This window comes from Lynx rufus, unplaced genomic scaffold, assembly GCF_022079265.1.
Source record: "Lynx rufus isolate CCGP_SWC_20201006 ecotype Redwood Valley unplaced genomic scaffold, mLynRuf1.p SCAF_5, whole genome shotgun sequence".
Classification (NCBI taxonomy): Eukaryota; Metazoa; Chordata; class Mammalia; order Carnivora; family Felidae; genus Lynx; species Lynx rufus.
In genome coordinates this window covers 4,163,356-4,177,562 of record NW_025814867.1, presented here as the reverse complement: position 1 = coordinate 4,177,562, position 14,207 = coordinate 4,163,356, and the positions used below count along the sequence as shown (strand labels likewise).

The window sequence follows — 14,207 nt, the reverse complement described above, 5'->3', positions numbered from 1 at the left end:
AGACACTTCTCACTAGGATTAAATAAAGATGAAGAACACTGCCCCGAAGCAAATCGGGATTAAAATCTCATTTGGTTAGGGGCACCTGAGTGGCTCAGTCGGTTAAGCATGGGACTTCAGCTCAGGTCATGATCTCACACTCCGTGAGTTCGAGCCCCACGTCGGGGTCTGAGCTGACAGCTCGAAGCCTGGGAGCCCGCTTCGGATTCTGTGTCTCCCCCTCTCTCTGCCCCTCCCCTGCTCATGCTCTGTCTCTCTCTGTCTCAAAAATAAATAAAAACATTAAAATTTTTTTTTAAATCTCATTTGGTTATAACTGACATAAATTGGCTCTACGCTAATGCCCCACCATGGGATGCTGCCTTTAGAGGTGGGAGGTGGGAGAGGGTCAGACCCAGGAGGCAAGACTGCAGGAGGCGGGAGGGAGAGCTAGTCAGGGCATCCCTTCGGGATGGTGCCAGCCCAAACCTGGTCCCGAGGTCGATTTACAGAGAGAGGGGCCCTCTCTCCAAGCTCCTCCAGGAAATACAGCTTTGGCAGTTATCCAGAGAGGCTCTTTCCTCCATGAGATATTCCATCCACACGGAGTTGCTTCCCCCAAGTAACCTCCAGGGCCCTTTGGGAAGTCTCTGTTGGTGTCACTCAGCTCAGCAAAAGGCCACGTGGCTGTAATCACGTGCCGTCACGTGACTGGCCTAATGGCTTAGGCCATTGCATGAGCTGGAATTTTGTTAGAAGAGGCGAAATCTCAGTGAGGTCAGGGGACACCGTCCGACCTCCCAGACCCTCAGTAAATACAACACCGCGGTGGAAACTGCATTGAGATTTTAGGCTGATATCGGGTGTGGTGGTCTCAAAAGCTAGGAGCGTAAACATCTCAGTCCACGTGTGTATGTCGATGATGTCGCTTCGGGGAGGATTTTGTTCCCGCAGCACCACTTCCCTTTTCTCTTCTCCCCAGTCCCCACAGGCCACCTTAGCTCCACTCACTTCTTTGCCGCCCAAAGCACTCACTTCTATCGGGAACGGGATACCCCTTTGAAACGCACCTCTCTAATTACGGTGCCATGACCTCACCTTGGGGGGGTGGCATCCCCACGGTGATGTGGGGGCACGGGACAAGTCAATGTCACCAGGCTGCCACGGGATGTAGTTGGGGCCAGTCAGGTCTCTCTGAGATGGTGAGCGGGGGAGGGGGGAGGTTTCGCACCCCTAAATCCTCCCGCAGTGTTTTTAAAAAGACAAAAAATGTCACAGCGTTCTCGTTGGTGTTGACGCTCACCAATAAAGTTCATGGGGGAGAGTCAGGGGAAGCCCAAGGCTTGTCTTAAATCTACTTGGGTTGGTTCAATCTGCTTTCGGATGAACACATTCATTCATCCAACTCTCTCAGCCCCTCACCCAAACCTGGGGTTTTCCGGCTTGGTAGGTTCTAGCATGTCTGTAACCGCATTCCTGTGTAGGAGCTACATACTCTAATGCAAGACTCACACACCTTCTCAGAAAACTGCCAAACGATAGCAGTAAACTAAAATTTAGCCAATCATTATCAATGGACGTCAATGTCTCTCCTACAGGGATTGGCAGCCAAAAGGAAAACTTCACTGGGACCCACGGACCAGCAGCTAGGAGGTCACAGCTTAACTTTCTGACAAACATTAGCAGAAGGAAGGCAAGCAACACGTTACTATAGTATATATCTAAATTGATGGCATAGTTACCACCAAGTGACAGAGCTAGAACATTTTCCCACTTCAGAGGAAACATTACCAAATGCTTGAAAACAACAAAAAACAAAAAAACTAATCATTGTAACGTTTTTGTGTTATTATTAGAAAAACATAGGGGCGCCTGGGTGGCTCATTTGGTTAAGCGTCCGACTTGGGCTCGGGTCATGATCTCACGGTTCATGAGCTCGAGCCCCACATCAGGCTCTCTGCTGTCGGCACAGAACCTGCTTCGGATCCTCTGTTCCCCTCACTCCCTGCCCCTCCCCTGCTCGTGCTCTCTCTTTCTCTCTCTCTCTCTCCTCCCCTCTCTTTCAAAAATAAATAAACATTAAAAAAAAAAGGAAAAACGTAAAGCCAGTTCAGAGGTCAATGTAGATTTTTTCCCCTAAACGAATACAGTGTTGAAACGAGAAGAAGTCTGGCTGGCTGCCATACGTCTCCCTAACTCTTCTCCCACAGACGTTAAATAGGCCGCGAGACAAATCAGAGAACGCATCGCTCGCTCCAATACAGAGGGACTGAATTCTTTCTCCAATCTGACAAGACGCTCGTCATGTCCGCGTTCATAGTCTCAGCGTGCCCGTTCTTGGCGTTAATCCTTGGCAAGGGCGTTGCTTTCCACCAGCTTATAAAAACCGTCCACGTCCCGCACATACCACACGCACGTATATGTACATATCACATGTGCACAGCCTTCTACCGAGCACAGACGTCGCACGGCGGGACAGCCGATCAGGAGCGGCAGCGGGAGCCCGCGCCCTGGCACGACCTACTTACGGCAGGCAGAGTCCCCCGGGCAGGTGGTCTTCGGCGTGGCAATGAGCAGTGTCCCCTGCAGAGCGGCCAGCAGGAAGGACCCCAGCCCGTCCCCAGTACGAGCCACTCAGCCCTGCTGGGTTCCTGCTGCTGTCTGGGCACCGGCACGCCATCAGGAGTGTGACACAGTAGGGAAAGAGACCGGTTCACTGTGAGACCTGCTACTCACTCTCGTACAGTGTATCGGCCCCCCTTCCCACTGCACAGCGGCTGCCGAGCTCTGGGCGGGAGGCAGGTGGCCCTCGAGAAAGCGAGCCACGCACGGTGTCACTTCCATCGGGTGACACGGGCTGCGAGGTCCGGGGCCGCCTTCTACAGACGGTACTTTGGAGGAAGGTAGAGAAACAAGCTAATGTCATCCCCCTGGCCCTAGGAACAGCGGAAGGATTGTCTTCGAGTCGAAAAGGACCAAAAAAAAAAAAAAAAAAAAAGAAAGCAAGCAAGGAAAGGCACGAACTAGGAAGCTAAGGACGTGGTTGGCACTCTTGCTTTGAAAGAAACCAAGAAGGTCCACAAAGAACTTGTGGAGACGGCGCTCAGCATGCACGTCTGGGGCAACGGCGTGACTTGGGCTTCACCTTCTCGTGCCTGTGACTTTCCCAGAGTTCCTCCGACGCCCCGTTATCTTCTCTGGGTGAGGGAAACGAGGGGATTGAAACTGCCGAGCGTGGACACTCGTCCCAAGAGGACGGCGAGAGATTTACGGGCAGGCATCGCTAGGGTAGGGGAGGAGGTGGGAAACGAGAGGCCACGTACCTGCTTGCTGTGCGGCCTGCGGTATCTGCTGACCCCTCTGAGCACCGTACTGAACGGAGGCCAGGGGCCGGTACTGCTGTGTGGCTGAGGTAGGGTACTGACCGGACGGGTAATAATAGACGGGCATCTGTGGAAGAAAGAGAAAAACCACCGGGGATGAGAACCGTACGTAGAGAAAGCCCACAGCGGACGAGAACTGTACGGAAAGTAACCCTTCTTGACGTAAAATCTACGGTCACCCTAGGACACGGCCTGATCGCAGTCGATTGTACAGATGGCCACCAAACACTTCCCCCTGGGCTGCATGCCGGGTGCCCGCTACTCTTCTCGCGAAGATGGGACATCTAGTCCCCAAGCCCGAGTCTGGGCTGGCTGTGTGAGGCGCTTTGACCAACGCCGTGAGGCACAAATGGCGACTCCTGATGCCTGAGAAGACTGGAAGCTTCTGCTCACACGGGAGGGGCATCCGGCCACCAGGAAAGGAAGTCCAGGCTATTCTGCTGGAGAAAGAGGCCATGAGGAGAAGAGAGGTGCCCCGGCGGCCAGGCGGCACCAATGTTCTGAGCAAGTGAGCGAGGCCATCTTGGATGTTCCAGCCTCGGCCAAGCCGCCCCCATAGGCCGCAGAGCTGAGCCGTCCCTGCTGAGTCCTGCTGTAATTGCTGACCTAGTCCTGGGCAACACGGTGGATGTTGTCTCAAAACACTGCATTTTGTGTTTTCAAACTGAAAAGAAGAGTGAACGAAACAGTCATCCACGACAACAGCAAGTTCATGGTAGTTTTAAATATTAAATAATCTAACTTGAGGGGTGCCTGGGTGGCTCAGTCAGTTAAGCTCCCGACTCCTGATTGCGGCTCAGGTCGTGATCTGCACGGACGGTGCACAGCCTGGCTTGGGATTCTCTCTCTCTCTCCCCCTCCCCTGCTCATGCTCACTCTCTCTCCCAAAATGAATGAATGAATGAACAAATAAATAAATAAAACTTCAAAAAATATTATATCTAACTTGAGTCATTTTTTCCAATGGAAACACAGGCGAGACATGAAAACTGCTCGTCTCCAGCCCCAAAGAAGCAGTGGATGGTGTGGCAAAATACGGTCAAGTCTATCAAAGCAGAGTGATCGGCACAAAGCCAGCATCCACACGAATTTCTGTTCTATCTGAAAACAGGAACCATGTTTAAAATACTGTTATGTCACCTACCATCCCTTCCTAATGACTAGGAATGGCTGAAAATGTTCTAATTATTTCCAATAAGCTTCCAATCAAATGTCTCTTGATTTGGAAAGGCTTCCTTGCTTGCCTCAGGTCATTTATATTAAGGCTGTTTTCTCACGAACCCGAAATATTTTTTTTTCATCTCCAGGCTTCTGAACATTCTTGTATCAGCTTCTTTACAGTGTAAAGAGAGGCACGCCAGGACACGGCCTTCAAGTGTCACGTGCACAGAGTAACCTTCCAAGCCACCTGTTTGAGAGCTGTGATTTTTAAAAACAATTTTTTTTAGTGTTTATTTATTTTTGAGACAGAGAGAGACAGAGCATGAACGGGGGAGGGTCAGAGAGAGAGGGAGACACAGAATCTGAAACAGGCTCCAGGCTCTGAGCTGTCAGCACGGAGCCCGACGCGGGGCTCGAACTCACGGACCGTGAGATCACGACCTGAGATGAAGTCGGACGCTTAACTGACTGAGCCACCCAGGCGCCCCGAGGGCTGTGATTTTTAAGGGATATGTCATTTTCTGATGTGTTCAAGTCAAAGAGGAAACGCTTTTTTACTTCAATCTTGCTCCTGAAACACATATATCATGTTTCCTTGCCTTAGCATAAAGTAGGAACAAAAGATAACTCCGTTCACGTTGTGCCGTGGTTCTACAATCTGGTGGCATTGTTAGGAATTCTCATTCGGACTGGCTCTATGGATATCCAAGGGTAAGAGACCGAACGAGTTTCCAGTGAACACGGGTCACTATGCGGCAACTAACTGATTGTACATTTTGTGAATAGTGATTGTTTTCTCCCTACTTCTCCCTTTCTTTGTGAGGCAATTTATAACAATAACATTCCAAATAATCCTAGAGTAATAACAGGTTTTAGTTATGCTCTGGTACATCATGGTGCTCTTAAAGATTACCACCATTGTATATCAGATGCCTCCTAATATTAAGAATAAGAACAGCCATTATGGAATTTATTCCATATTACGAGTCTTATATTTATTTATAGGTCCTTTAGGAAGAATAACAGTTTGTTCCTTTAGGAAACTCTGATTTGATTCAATTTGAGCTCATAAATATATTACCCAGTCCTTGGTCTCTTCTCTCACATTCAATATGAAACATGAAAATACCTTCAGGGAGGAGGGACAGAGTTCAAACACTTGACAATTTCCTGCTGCACCCTAATGGTTTGGATGAAAGTGTAACCTCTTGAAGGAGAGCCTCAAGTTTTAGTGCTAAGTTGTTCTGTTTTCTTCTCCTCCTTCTTTCTCCTTTCTCCTTCTTTCCCCTTCTTTCCCCTTCTCCTTCTCCTTCTTCTTCTTCTCTCATCCTATCTTCTCTGATACCCTGAAGGGCTGTGCTAGAGATCTGGTCACCTCCATCCAGTACCTCTCCCAGGCAGGGCACTGGCCAGCTCTTAGGAGTTTTAGCTCCCTATCATGTCACACCCACGGGACATGGGCACTTGGCTCACCCTAAGCCTCTCTCATGGAAGAAGGAAGCAGAGTGGGGCTGAGAGGAATCACCAGAGGATCCAGATGGAAGGTTGGAAGGGAGAAAAAGGTAAGGACAGCCCCCCAAAGGAGAAAATATATTTTCAGACAACTGTGTGAAATCACGGAGAACCAAAAATATCAGTGGATTAGAGAGGAAAGAAAGAAATGAGAAAAAAAAAAAAGCAGCCATATTTAAAAATGTCTTCCCCCTCTCTCTGCCCATTTCTATTCCCAAATCTTCTAAAGAAAGGATGAAAGTGTTTCTGTTGCAGACACACCAGAGGTTCTGGGTTGTCTTTGCTCCTGCAGAGCACGAATGCTGAAATTCATTCATCAAGGAAGATGTTTTTGTTTTTTTTTTTTCCCCATCTTAAAAAAAAGTCTTCAATTAAACATTCTGCCAGCTCTTCTCCTTGATAGCAGAAATGGGTAAGGACACTTAGATGCTACTTAGGATAAAAGAGCTACACTATTTTTCCCATTAATTAAACGTAAAGTATTTAATTTATTGCTAAAATAATTAATATATGAATGAGGCCCTTCCTCCCGTAGCTTAAAATTATTTTTTCACAGCCCCTCAAGTCCTACTGGTGAAGAGATATTTCAGAGAAGGCAACTGAAGACGAACTATTAATTAATCATTCCAAATAAAATGAACAACTGAATGAAGACCGTTTCATGGTGAAGGGTTTCGCACGGCTCGAAAAGAAAATAATTTACTCAAGATGTTAAGGCAGCGCAACAAATAATACGAAGGTGACAGCGTACTTTAAACAGCTCATCCAATGCAATATTTCTTAATTAGGATGGAATTTGCTTGGGATACGTGTGCCTTGAAAATGGACCAGAAAACGCCTCCGTGCATTTTACATCTTGACAGTAATCACTTGCAATATTCTGCAAAGGGATCCCCGGGAGAGCACCAGAGATGTTTGCTGGTGAACAGTAACAGATAATCAGTCTTGGGGAAGACAGTAAAAATCAGTGATCTGTGGTGTCTTACATGCTCGAGTCAATTAAATATGATTAATGACTACCCGTGAGAGCACACAGGAGCCTGGCTCCCCCCCTGCCCCCAGGGAAAGGAAAGGACAGTGGACCTCCGCTTCATCTTCCTCCTTTATATTCATAGAGGGGCTCCTGCCTGGAGCACAGATTAGCTCCAGAGAACGCTTGAGGAAAGAACGCATTTCCAGAGCAGCAGAAGGGGAGAGTCGAAAGTCCCCCGGGAGGAGGCTCTCTTTTGCCTGCCTTTTTTTCCCTTTCTGGGCAATCCGGTGACCAGGAAGGACGTTGCAGGGCAGGGAATGCTTTCCTGTGGCTCCTGTACCAGAAGCCTGGAAAATGGGACACGCCCCCAGTGCATCACGGGGGCAGCTGGGTCAGTTTCGTCAAACTCACTTTCTGGGCCCCAAGGCTTTGCCCAGCTGCCGAACAGGACAGACCGGCCTCTGCAGGTGGGGCATCTCAGTAGGGACCAGAAAGAGCAAGACAGGTTGACCTGCGGAAATTCTACACGGAAAGACAGAGATCAACATACCCAGCGAATCGACTGTAGGTTGCAGGTGTGAGAGAAGACGCACACACACTGACCTGTGCAGGTGGAGGCTGTTGCACAAATCCCTGTGGTGAGGGAGGGGCCTGGAGGACCTGCTGGGAGATGGAAGGTCCAGAGCCCGAGAACCCCCCAGCAGGGAGCTGCTGGCCTGTGGAGGCGATGACGTAGCTTGGCTGTTGGGCTGGCTGTGGCATGAGGGACGCTGGGTAGACAGGACCAGATGGGGGCTCAGGAGTCTCTCCCGAGGATTGCCGGCTCAGGTTCATCTGGGTGAACTGCGTCGCCACATCGTCTCTCTGCGCGGAAGCAAAACAGGAAATTAGCAAGATCAGCTTAGTAAGGGCAGAGGCACACAGAGGCACACACGGGCCACATGCTTGTCGCCGCGGGACAGGCAGGGCGTACAAACTGGAAACGCTACCAGAAAGGAATTCTCTGTCCAGAACAACAAGAGGACATCGCAAGGGGGAACAGATTTTAATCATCTGGTGGATGGGAGACGGTAAACAATTTGACCGAATCTCCCCCTTTCAATGCAAACAAACCATTATCTTTTCACTGAGGACAAGAAGGGCTTGTCCTGAGGGGTCGGCTGGTCTCCCTGGGAGTCATCACAGCCTCTGCCTTCTGGAGAGAGGCAGAAGGACCTTGTAGTCACCATCACACACGGCTACTGCAGACATGCACAGCCAGCCAGCACGGGTGGGATTTCCTTTGCATGCTGGGGAGTATTGTTCACCTGCCTCGCTTGAAATTTAGGGGACGTGCTCATTTCCTCTTGTCCAAAAGGACCTAGTCCACTGATGGGAAAAGAAGGGAGAATGGGGGATTGGGGAGCTAGGGGAACCCCCACATCAGGAGCACAGGGTGACGCTGGTGACCACGTCAACTGGCTTTAAGTTGTTTCCCAAACCCTCGCGCCAAGTTCATGGGTCTCTCTGTTGCTGACTTCCAACTCTAAGGGCGTTTCATTCCTGCTCAGCTGGTAGGTAAAGTCTCGGCAGGGTTACCCGATCGCGGAAGCAGCAACCACGGGACCAATGACAGAAGGGAAACCGTTATTTTGGAGACGGGCTGCAGTGTTCTGGAATGACACTCACGTATGCCCCCTCACGGTCGGCCCGGGGCACCCACCCAGCGTCAGCCAGCCCCGCACAGGACAGGAGTCAAACCAGCCAACATGCACTCCCGGGGACAAGGTCACAAGCATGTCATACAGTACCATGGGGAACTGCTGCGTTGGAGACACAGGCAGGAGATGCTGGGGAGGAAAAGAGACCGCTGGGTATTGCACTGACTGAGAGGAAGCCTGTAGCCCCTGCACCGACTGGAGGAAAGAGAAAGCTGATCAGGTAACAGGGAAGCACGGGGGGGCAGCAATCCCACAGGAAGGCTGCCTCACCGGAAGCCCACCACATCCCTGTGGGTCCTCTTGGCTCGGCGCACCCCCGAGAGGGGAGCCAGCCCCCAACGGAAGGTCAAAGCCATGCAGACCCCAGCCAGCCAGCCTCGCAGGAGGCATGTTTACGCAGAGTGATCACTCCTTTAAGAAGTTACTGCAATATGGCGGCGCCTGGGTGGCTCGTTCTCGGTTAATTAAGTGTCTGACTTTGGCTCAGGTCATGATCTGACGTTTCAGGAGTTCGAGCCCGGCGTCGGGCTCTGTGCTGACAGCTCAGAGCCTGGAGCCCGCTTCGGATCCTGTGTCTCCCTCTCTCTCTGCTCCTCCCCGACTCGCTCGCTCTCTCTCTCTCTCCCCCAAATATAAACGTTAAGAATATGAAAATAAAAGAAGTTACTGAAATATATTTCATGTCACTGTGGTTAGCTGACTCTAACGGGTCTCTCAACGACCAGCCGGGCCACCCCCGAACGAACGGATTTCTGTTCTTGCCATTGATAAAGTGTTCAGTACTACGATCCCTTTGCGGCCATGAGCCCGCGGCCTGTGTTGGGAATGAATGAGCCAGGCGACCCAAAGGCCTGGTTGAAGTTATGAGTTCAGCCTCCGAGACGGGCTCCTTGATGCCGAAAAAACAGCATCCAGACCTAAGAAAGAACTTGGCAGTGTGCTCGCTAAGCAGATCACTGGCTGGGGCGTTCGCGTCTATGGAAACTAAAGGATCCAGATGAAATCTTGTCAACGGGCCGTCAAGGGCTCTAGGCCGGTTTCGTTTACGAGCGGGTGGAGGTGAGCCCGGTGGCAAATGCCCCCTCTTCCCGAGGCACCGCTCGCTGCTCTGAGGACTGTGCACCTTTGTCCCGGAACACTCGCCCTCCCCGCCTTCCCGCCAGCTCCTACCTGAGTGACCAGCGGGCCCGCCAAGTGTGGCTGGGGTGGCTGCACCTGCTGCTGTGGCTGAGGAGAGGGCTGCCGCTGTGGTGGCTGCTGGGACTGCCCCATCATGGCGCCTCGCAGGGGCTGCTGGCTGCTGGGGGGGTTGTATATGGCAGGGGTCCCGTCGGGGTTCACAAAGGGCTGGCCTGCAACGGAATCACCGCTTGGTTCAGATGAGCTCCTCAGACAGTCCTTTAGCAGGAAGAGCCGTGTGAGAAGAGACCCCAGATGGCACGTAGGGTAAAGGGGCAGGGCAGCGGACATCCAGGACGCCAGAACCTTCACGGGCGTGAAGACTTCCCTGTTGACGACCTATCCGGTTAAGCTAGCTAACTGAGTTAAGCCCGGAGCAATTTGAGAAGCAACAAATAAATCCACTGCCTTCGGGGAGATTTGCTAGCGCTAAGCGCATCTGGGTGCAGACGCACACACTGAGAGGCACACGCTGAGAGACAAGGCTGCTTTCCGTTGACCCAGCTCCAGCTACGCTGGGTCACACGTTATTTAGCCACACACGTGTTTCGCTTCCCCTCACCCTGCCGCCAACTCTGAACCGTGATCAGTTCTACCGATACGTACACAGGAGGGCACACGCCAGCCACAGACTCACTTCTCTGAACAGAAGCAACACGGACAATGCAGGGGCTTAGGCTCGAAAGGTGACGCGTAACAAGAGCATCACAGCATCATCGCGTAACCGCGGAGCGAATGCACATGATTTTGCCCTTGGAAATAACGGCGTGGCACACTATGATTATTACCACTGTTTGAGGAGGGTTTTACGGTTGACAAAATAGGGGCGCGGGACCCTCAGCCGGACTCTGGCAGGAAGGAAAGTGTCATCTCCCCAGGTAGCAGAAGAGGCAACGGGGGCCCACCGGAAAGGTTATGGGGAAGGAGGACGGAAGAGGGGAGGCGGGGAAAAAGCAGCAGACAGAAGAGGAGGAAAAGGAAGGTGGAGGAGAGAACAAATCAGGTGCCAGTGTGGCAGGCACAGGGACAGGCTCACACACATGAGCTCAGCAACTCCAGTGAGCTCACAGACACGTGATCTCACTCCACTTTAGACACAAAAAAACTAGGGCTCAGATGGACCGTGCAACTCAATCAGGAAGTGAGGGCCAGGAAACGGCCCCGGTCAGAATGACTCCAAAGTCTTCCCATTGCACCAAATAACTTGAGTGGATTATCCCCGTTTACGTCACGTGTCCAGGCTACAGTGAGATACGATGAAAAACGTCCAAGAGTGCCTGAAAAATCCTTAATGTGTGAGAAGGCAGGAGGGGTGGGGGCTGTGTTTCAAGGTGGGATCACGCTCAGGACTGGCAGATAAAGACCGAGAAGAATCAGAATATCCGGCTTCGCATTTGAGATGTCAGAAGCAGTTTCACAAGCACGGCGTCTCAAGCCTCCCCCTACATGGTTCTGGTAAGTGGGGTCCCCAAGAGCACTCTTGTCCAGTGCAGGCAGCTTGTGACAGCTGAGAAAGGCAGCCTTTTTCATTAACAATATATATGAAAAACAACCAAAGGTCATCAGTGGTGTGAGGAAAGTTAGCAACAAAGTAGAACAGGTCAGAGAGTGAACATACAGAAGCTGAATTCTAGTGAAAAAAAAAAAAAACAAAAAAACAAAACAAACAAACAAACAAAAAAACAAACCCAGTGCACGGTATTCAACAAGAACAGACTGTTATAAAATGGGAGCTAATTAGCTGCTGTAAGGTAAGTGAAAGAAACCAGGCCCCGAAGGGTAGCAACTGTGGAAATACACAACTGCATTTCGAATACATTCAAGGTCAGACAACACTTAACGGTAACGGAAGCGTGAATGGTGGGACCTCTAATGGGGGCAGGAGGGAGCCCGCCAGGAGGCTAGCCGTGTTCTGCGTCTCCTTCCTGGCGGTGTTCACACAGGTGTTCCTATACTCAAACACCTACCAAGGCCACACGCCTGGTGTGTGCATTTTATGAATTATGGCGAGAAAATATTCTGGAGCAGGGCTGGAAGGCAGAAGCTGGGGGCGTAGGTGGAGCCAAAGGCTTGATTTCAGCCCCGCGGGGAACTGGAAGGGGAGATTAGTGTTCCCCATCACCAGCCCACAATTTCAGCCCAGATATACTGGTGTGTGTGTGTGTGAGAGAGAGAGAGACAGAGAGAGAGAGGCATGGCCTTTCCACGCTGCATATTCATGAACGTACCCGCCAGAAAAGTTCTGACAACAGTTCCATAACCATTCACCGTGTGCTGTGACGGAAAAGCAAATGCGCCAGAATTAGAGTCACAGAACAATGACTCAATTTAGAGGTATTTAAAATATTAACGTTCTTCCTGGGTACCTGTTTTCCTATCACTGCCATTTAATTTTAGCTCCATTTCATTGTTTTAAGTCCTACTTTCTTTTCTTCGGAAATAACTTCCTTCTGGTCTTAAAATCCGCAACCCATTTTTCCTCCCCCAAAGCAGCAATTGGGGGAAGAATGGGAAAAAAAAAAAAAGTTCAATTTCCAAAAATCTATCAGCCTATTTAGTGTTCGAATTCTTAGCCCCCCTCCCCTTTTTGGAATTGGAAAAAGATGAGAGGAAAATTTTAGAGACCTAGCGTTGAAAAAAATGTTCACAATAACTTCATCAGAAGTCATTTCAAACTCAGCCTCATTCTGGGGCGCCTGGGTGGCTCGGTCGGTTGAGCGTCTGACTTTTTAATTTCAGCTCAGGTCGTGATCCCAGGATCACGGGATCAAGCCCTGAGTCGGTCTCCATGCTTCCACGCTGAGCCCGATTCTCTCTCTCTTCCCCTCTCTCTATCCCTATCCTCCCTCTCTAAAAAAGAGAAAAAACAAATAAGTCTCATTCTATGCACACACACACACACGCACACACACACGCACAGATGGAAAGTAAAAAGAAAACAATCTTTACTATATTTTCTACAACTTCCAATTTACCCCAGTGAGAAGTAAGGTAGCATAAAAAACGGACCATAATGAGGGTGAAAAACATAACTGCAAATTATTCACATGTCCTTTTTGATACATTTTAGATCCTCTGTGTGAAATAGTATTAATGTGCTATGAACCGGACAAAAGAAATGCCTCCAAATAATCGCATATGAAGAGTACTAAGAGCTCCCTGGGGTAGAGAGGGGTAGCAGGTCCTTCTAGAAGAGAAGACAGCGTAAAAGGCAGCTATTAGGCTCACTAAGGAGGGGTGGAAAGAAGTGAGGAAAGGAAACGGGCAAGATGTATGCCAGGAAGAGAACAAAAACGATTTCCCGAGAGAGCTAGGACAGGTGACTGTTGGTTTTCAAGTCAGGCAACGGTCGCCTCCCTAGATGCTGCTGTTCCTGCCAATCCAGATGCAATTACAGCTGAATACAGGCAATTAGTTTGAATGACAGCTGCTGAGGACCAAAGGGGCCAGAAAGACTAGTTGGCCCCAGGACTAGCCAGCTTAGAAGAGATTTTCATGTCAGAAACTGCTGAAGCATACCCGGCGGGCCGTGGCAGGTGCACTGGCACAGGTAAAGGGGGCAGGGGGCAGAGGTAAGCCGGGGTGCCGGGAGCTGGGCCAGGGCCGAGCGCTCATTGCCCTCAACTACAAGGGTTCTTGGTTCTCGGTTCTTGGTTTCGAGCCCCCCCCCCGCCCAGCTGTGTGCCCCTTAGGTGGAAAAGTTCTCCACTCCCCAGGTCATCATGAATAATGTGCAGGAGATGCTATCTTATTCGTATAAAATTATTGAGCACCTGCACGAGAACGCGGACCAGGTTGTCCGTTCCAGGGATGCCAGACAAAAACAAACACAAAAACTTGAGTCTCGTCCCTCCCCACAAAGAGCTTATAAATACGCTCGTAATGAGGAAAGGAACCCAAGGGCAATTCACACTCGAAGCCAAGTAATCAAACGCTCTTAGTTTCTAACACCAGCACATTTCTGCCACGTACTTGGCAGGAGGGTTTTTATTCAAAGAGATGGAGAGGGCATAAAAAAAAAAAAAAAAAAGAGTTTCCTTTCCTAGTCCTTAGAAGGTGGCAGATCCAATTATAGAGATGCCACTGGTTATGGACGAGCGAGGGTTAACTCAGATGTTGCAAAGATACGTTTACAGACAGCACACGAGAACGTCTCGGTGCGTTTCAGAAGGAGGTGGAAGCGATTCGGATAAACGGGTGCCAGAAGTCCTGTGAGAAACACCAAGTATGGTGTTATGGGAGCCCATCAGGGGCGCTGGAAAGCCATGAGCCCTAAAAGGCTGCCCCCAGCAAAGTCCCAGCCGATGGCAGGCCCGCACC

At 50.3% G+C, this 14,207-nt stretch overlaps 1 protein-coding gene across 6 annotated transcripts in view; it reads right to left on the bottom strand.

Annotated features, from left to right (window-relative positions):
• Positions 1-14,207, bottom strand: part of ARPP21 (cAMP regulated phosphoprotein 21) — a 155,648-nt gene that overhangs the window by 49,833 nt on the left and 91,608 nt on the right. For 4 of the 6 annotated variants that reach the window (XM_047099151.1, XM_047099152.1, XM_047099153.1 and 1 more), the window contains 4 exons: positions 9,879-10,060; positions 8,799-8,903; positions 7,612-7,872; positions 3,303-3,429 (listed from right to left, as the gene is read on the bottom strand). In XM_047099151.1, the coding sequence (XP_046955107.1) occupies positions 3,303-3,429; positions 7,612-7,872; positions 8,799-8,903; positions 9,879-10,060 (675 nt within the window). The remainder of the gene's footprint in view (positions 1-3,302; positions 3,430-7,611; positions 7,873-8,798; positions 8,904-9,878; positions 10,061-14,207) is intronic. The other 2 variants (XM_047099154.1, XM_047099155.1) reach the window with 1 other exon arrangement.